The sequence below is a fragment of the Orycteropus afer genome, unplaced genomic scaffold (assembly GCF_000298275.1).
Source record: "Orycteropus afer afer isolate SDZICR_OR568_19922 unplaced genomic scaffold, OryAfe1.0 scaffold00132, whole genome shotgun sequence".
NCBI classification, from domain to species: Eukaryota; Metazoa; Chordata; class Mammalia; order Tubulidentata; family Orycteropodidae; genus Orycteropus; species Orycteropus afer.
This window is the reverse complement of record NW_006921719.1, coordinates 6,783,803-6,790,273: the sequence shown is the minus strand read 5'-3', so window position 1 is coordinate 6,790,273 and position 6,471 is coordinate 6,783,803. Positions and strand designations below refer to the sequence as shown.

Genomic DNA, 6,471 nt, shown 5'->3' with positions numbered 1-6,471 from the left:
GGAATGCTAGCATTTGAACTATTGAACAAAATAGTTCAGCACAATATATGGAAATTATAGGTATATCTTCTCCATTATAACATGGGAAAAGTCAGAATCGATCAGCACCCAACTTGAGCTACTGATATCCTGGCTCAGATTTTCTCTACTTGGGGTACTTCAGACAGTAAAAATGGGAATCTGGAAAGGGATAGCAGAAACACTAAAGTCTTTTTACTAAATTAAATGGGTGTTTTGATGGCATAAAAGATGTGCTTTCTGACGGAAGCTCTTGTCACATTTATTACAGTGAAAAGGTTTTTCTCCTGTATGTGTTCTTTGGTGTGTGAGAAAATGGGAACGCTGATTAAAGGTTTTGCCACACTCAGGACACTGATAGGGTCTGTCTCCTAAGTGGATTCGTTGGTGAGTAATGAAGTGGGAGCTCTGATTGAAGCTCTTCCCACACTGGCCACATTTATAGGGTCTTTCTCCTGTGTGGATCCGTTGGTGCTTAATGAGGGCAGAGCTGTCAGTGAATCTTTTCCCACAGTCATCACACTTAAAAGGTCGCTCACCTGTGTGTGTTCTCTGGTGTGTGACCAGATGTGAGCTCTGACTGAAACTTTTATGGCAGTCAGGACAACTGAAAGCCCTGTCTCCTGAGTGCGTGCTCATATGAGCCACAAAATGAGAACTATCTCGAAAGCCCTTCTCACACTCTGGGCACTTAAAGGGCCGTTCTCCTGTGTGAGTTCTTTGGTGCTTAATCAAATCCGAGCTCTGGCTAAAACTCTCCCCACAGTCATTACATCTGTAAGGCTTCACTCCTGTGTGGGTCCTCTGGTGGGTGACAAAATTTGAGCTCCGACTAAAGCTCTTATGACATTCGAGGCATGTGTAGGGCTTCTCTCCCGTGTGGGTTCTTTGGTGCATTATGAGGTGTGGCTTCCGTACAAAAGTCTTTCCACACTCTGGGCACTCATAGGGTCTCTCACCTGTATGGGTTCTCTGATGTTTGATGAGTGTCGAGCTGTCGCTGAATTTTTTCTCACACCCAGTGCATTTGTAGGGTTTCTCTCCTGTGTGTATTCTGCGGTGGGTGACAAGGTCTGAACTCTGTTTGAAGCCTTTCCCACACTCAGTGCATTTATAAGGCCGCTCACCAGTATGGGTTCTCAGGTGTCTTACGAGATAGGAACTCTGGTTAAAGCTTTTTCCACATTCTGCACACACAGGCTTCTTTCCTACATATTCATCCAAGAGCTTGTTTAAATCCCTCTCCTGTGAAAAGAGTTCCTGCTGGCCCTCTCCTAGAAGAGTTCCATGTTGTCCTTCTAATTCAAGGTCCCTTTCCCAGTTTCTTCCCCAACTAGGAGAATAAGGAATATTTTTATTGGCCCTTTCTGAGGATGTTCCACGTTGTTCTGCTGTTTCAGAAATGTCCTGATTGAGTTTTGCCACCTGGTTCTCAAAGTCTGAAAAAATAATAGAAAATAAAGTTATCAATCACCAGGAAAAAACATCAGAAAGTAGTAAGAAAGATTAAAATGACCATTTCAGCATCAGACTACACTTAATTTGATCATACACCATTTGTGAAAAGTTTATTAAAATTTATTAAGCTCACAGAAAACATGAATTCTCAACACTTTTTTATTTTAAGGTGGCCAGGTGAATCTTCAAGTATACCCTGATATTCTTCAAGAGATACCATATGTGGTATCTCTGGGCAAAACTAGGCAACTCCTTTCAAAAATGTTATAGTCTATACAAAACAGAAATGCTTACTTAAAATGGAGATTTCACTCAGTCATTACTGACTGTCAGAAAAATCAAATTTAAATTTCTAGTAATAAGAACAGGAGCTCTGGTAGCATAGTGCCTAAGGCACTTGACTGCTAACCAGAAGGCTGGCAGTTCAAACCCACCAGCCACTCCTCAGAAGGAAGGTTGGGCAATCTACTTCCGTAGTGATACTGCCTCGGAAACCCAAGTAGGGATCGCTATGAGTCAGGTCTGACTCGACGGCACATAACAACAACAGTAGTAAGAACAAAAGTCTGGGGCAGCTTTCCAAATCCTTCATCTAAACAAAGGCTGAAATGCGAAGTTTCCTCTTCACAGGAAGCACTCACATCTTACCTGTGTGACTTTCCCTTAGGATATTTGTCTCCTCAAAATTTTGGAGTTGTAGTACCCACGATTCTTCTTTCTGCTCTAGCTGAGAGGTGATACTTGGGTTAGAAAACCTACACAGAGGTAGACACAGTATGTTAATCTGAGCCAATTACACAAGGCCAGACCAAAATTCAGTCCTTCTTTTTTCCCCAGGTAAAAGAGGAAACGTAAGGAAAATCTAATGGGTCACATCAAAAGGCCAACAGGGTGAAGTGATAAAACAGAGGCATCTCCCCAAAAGGCTGAGAAAAAGCCAGTTTCCTCACATTTAAAAATAAATAAATAAATAATACGTGGGTGATACAAACCCTAGAGTACCACATTAACTCATCCCTGAAGATTCAAGGCCAAACTCATTTGGAGAGATAATTTTATCAGAAGCAAAGCTGTCATGACCTCACCCTTAGAAAGAACCAAGGAAGTTAACTATAATGCTGGGCTTTAAAATTTTCCCAGAAGGACAATAGTCAATACAGTGATGAGAAAAAAGACAAACACTCAAAAAAAAAAAAAAGAGTAAGACATGATATGCAATTCACAAAAGAAAAAATAATTCAATAAAGGTATGAAAAATCTTTTAACCTCACCAGTAACCAAGGAAATCCAAATTAAAACAATGATGTTATTGTTGTGTTCCACTGAGTCTATTATGGCTTTAGAGCAACCTTTATGACAGCAGAAATGGCCCATAGTATTTCCTAGGTTGTAATCATTACAGGAGCAGATTGCTGCATCTTTTCTCCTGCAGAGCGGCTGGTGGGTTTGAAATGCCAACATTTTGGTTAGCAGCTGAGAGTTTAACCATTTTACCACGAGGGCTCCTATAAAACAATGATATACTGCAGAAGTAGAAAGTGCAAACTTAAGAGTCACACTGCCTGGGTTTAAATCCTAATCTTGCCCTACTAGCTGAATGACCTTAAGCAAGTTACTTAAACTCTCTGTGCCTCAGTGTCATTTTTTCCCCCTTCAGTGTCTTCATCTATAATATAGAGATAATAATAAGATCTACCTCATAGGGTTATTGTGAGGATTAAATGGTTAATTCTCAATATATTCCGTATAAGGCCTGTGGGTATAAATAAATTGATTTTATCTTTTTGGAAGACATTTGGCAAAAATATCAAATACCTTAGAAATATACATATTCTTTGATCTGCAATTCTATTTTGGAAATTCTAAGGAAATGATAAAAATTGTACAAATGACTAATTACTAGCTAATTATACTTCAATAAATAACACTTAAAAAAATTTAGCTAAGAGATATTATCACATTAGTGAAAATTTGGAAATTAGCTAAATGTCTTACCACAAACAAAATCAAAACGTGACACACTCCATAGCGACCCCTCCTTGGGTTTCAGATCTGAGGCAGTATCACCACGGAAGTAGATTGCCCAGCCTTCCTTCCGAGGAGTGGCTGGTGGGTTTGAACCGCCAGCCTTCTGGTTAGCAGTCAAATGCCTTAGGCACTAAGCCACCAAGAAATATATATTTAACTGAACTATATGAAATGAAATTGCCATTTTTATTGGTCAAAATTGTCCAAAAAATGGGCAAATATAAAGTTCAACCTAATATAAATTATTGTATTCTATTGGTGGTGTAGTACCTAAGGTATTTGATTGCTAACCAGAAGTTCAAACCCACCAGGCACTCCTCAGAAGGAAGACTGGGCTATCTACTTCCATAGAGATACTGGCTCAGAAACCCAAGGTGGGGTCGCTATGAGTTGAATCAACTCGATGGCAGTGAGTTTTTTTTTTTTTTTTTAATTCAACAAAATAGTAAATGGTTATTTTAAATGATGTACAGGAAGATATTTATTGTTGTATTCATATGTTAACAATAAAATAAGTAAGAAAGTAGAATGTACAATATGATTCCAATTTTTCTCTCTCTATATATTTATATTTAATTATGTATCTGCTAACGAAAAAGACTGGGACCTCTGGTAGCATAGTGGCTAAGGCACTTGACTGCTAACCAGAAGGCTGGCGGTTCAAACCCACCAGCCACTCCTCAGAAGGAAGATGGGGTAATCTACTTCCGTAGTGATACTGCCTCGGAAACCCAAGGAGGGGTCACTATGAGCCGGGTCCGATTCGACGGCACATAACAACAACAACAAGGAAAAAGACTAGAAGGATAATAACTTTTCAATGGTGGGATTAGGGATGACTTTTGTTTTCCTTTTACTTGTCTTTTTCTTCAATAAGCATATATTCCTTGTATAACTGATATGAAGTAAAGAAGGGGAAGAGGTAGCACGCTATTTTAGAAAGAGCACTAGAAGTGTTTTTTATGTGATAGGAGAAAACAATAACATCAGGAGAGCTCCCCCTTTTCCATAAAGACCTGGGTTTGACTCTCACCTCTGCCACTTCACTCCTCTGAGCCTCAATGTCTTTAACTGGAAAGAGGGGGTGATAACGCATATATGAAAGAGTTGTGGCAAGATATTAACAAGACAATAAATATAAAAAACATTTGCAAACCATAAAGCGCCATAAAAATGGAAGTTAGTCTTTTTCAGACAGGGAGGCAACAGTTAATCTCACAGAGATCTGGAGCTCTCAGAGAACAACATCCACACAGACCATTCAGACCTGGGTTCTCTCAAATATCTAAGTCTTACCTCTAAAAGAAAGTAGGATTCTTACCTTTTGAAAGCCCATTCTTCTAACTGTGTTGGGTGGCATCCACGGAGAGAATTCTCTAAGCAGCATCCAGGTAAACCATTCTTCCCTGAAGTTGCCAGCCACATCATCTAGGGTCATGAGTTCCCTTCTAAAGGAAGAGACCTCAGTATACATCAATAGCTTCCAGGACATTCTCATGTGGTCTTAAAATTAAAAGATGGCCACCATGGCTACCACTATTCCCAAACAAAAATCCTCCTGATTAGAAGAGCTCTGAGGTAAATTCCGTTAACTATAGGAAGGTTGGCTGCTTTTCTTATTCTATTTTTCCATAGCTCTTCCCTTAGCCAACTTTCCCATCACTAAGAGGGGCCCAGTCCTCCTATACACATCTTCAGAACACTTAGTCTTTTAAATACCTTACCTTTTTGAGAAATAAATTGCCCATCAAGGACAAGAAAAAGAAAAGATAGTGTGCAGGTATAACTTAATTTCTGGAAAGCCTAGGAGTCTCTCCAACTACATTTTCCTCAGCAAGCTCAAAAACTGTGGACTTAATTATGCCCCTATTAGTTATGAAAACAGCTGACTCTTCCTGCCTTGTAGCCCAGTGCTTTGATATCAACCTCAAAGGACAGACCATGCAGAGCCTCAAAGAAAACTGTCCTGAGCACCATTACATTTCAAGGTCTAATGGAGTCAGAAATGAGACTTTAAAAGCTTTTTCTTTTTCTTTTTTTTTTAAGATACTGGTAAGCAGCAAAATAAGTGAAATGCAATGGGTATGGTGTGCCTAAAGCATTTGACTGCTAACCAGAAGGCTGGCAGTTCAAACCCACCAGCCACTCCTTGGAAGTGGTGATCTACTTCCATAGTGATACTGCCTCAGAAACCCAAGGAAGGGGTCGCTATGAGTTGGATCCAACTTGATGGCAGTGAGTGAGAAGCACAAAACAGAATGCTAGGGACACAAACACAATCATTATTAATACAACAAATAGTAGTATTACAAAAAAACTATTTTTTGAAGAGATGGTCAAGAGTTGAATACTGGATGGATCAGTATTCAACCAATAATTAAAATGCTGCAAAGCATTAAGAGTCACAAAGAAACAACACATAAAGACTTTTCCCTTAAAGAGTTTCCAATAGAAACAAAAACAAACACAAGCCAGTTGGCTGAATATTCACCTGCTAGAAAGAATTCTGCATTTTCAATGGAGGAGGGACCAGGTTGGGGCGAGGAGGTTTCACTCTTTCACATCTTCTGTTTCACTTATCAAAGCACCTGCATACTCCTAGAATAATTATACACACAAACACTTTTTCTGAAAACATTTTACACATTTAGAAACATTGCTATTGGTCATTTGTAAAGTACCGAGTTTTTTTTTTTTTTTTGATTTGGGTGAAGATTTACAGAGTAAATTCACTTTTCATACAGCAGTTCACATAATATACTTTGTCTCATGTCATTGCATGTCTGCACTGAACACTTTCCCTTGTTAACCTCCCGAGAGGGACCGGGTCTCCGGGAGCAAGGTAAGCATGGGCGTAGCACAGAGTAGCAGGCCAGAAGAGCAGGAGAAAGGGGTAAAACCCAGTCACTAGGGCTCAGACGGCTCCCTTGTTAACCTCCCGAAAGGGACCGGGTCTCCGGGAGCAAG

General features: G+C 39.8%; 1 protein-coding gene across 1 annotated transcript; it reads right to left on the bottom strand.

Moving 5' to 3' along the window:
* Positions 1-216: 216 nt before the first annotated feature.
* Positions 217-4,929, bottom strand: ZNF774 (zinc finger protein 774). The gene is made up of 3 exons (XM_007945134.1): positions 4,826-4,929; positions 2,125-2,231; positions 217-1,457 (listed from the first exon to the last, which is right to left on the bottom strand). The coding sequence occupies exons 1-3, from the start codon at positions 4,927-4,929 to the stop codon at positions 217-219; spliced, it is 1,452 nt and encodes a 483-aa protein (XP_007943325.1).
* Positions 4,930-6,471: the final 1,542 nt, after the last annotated feature.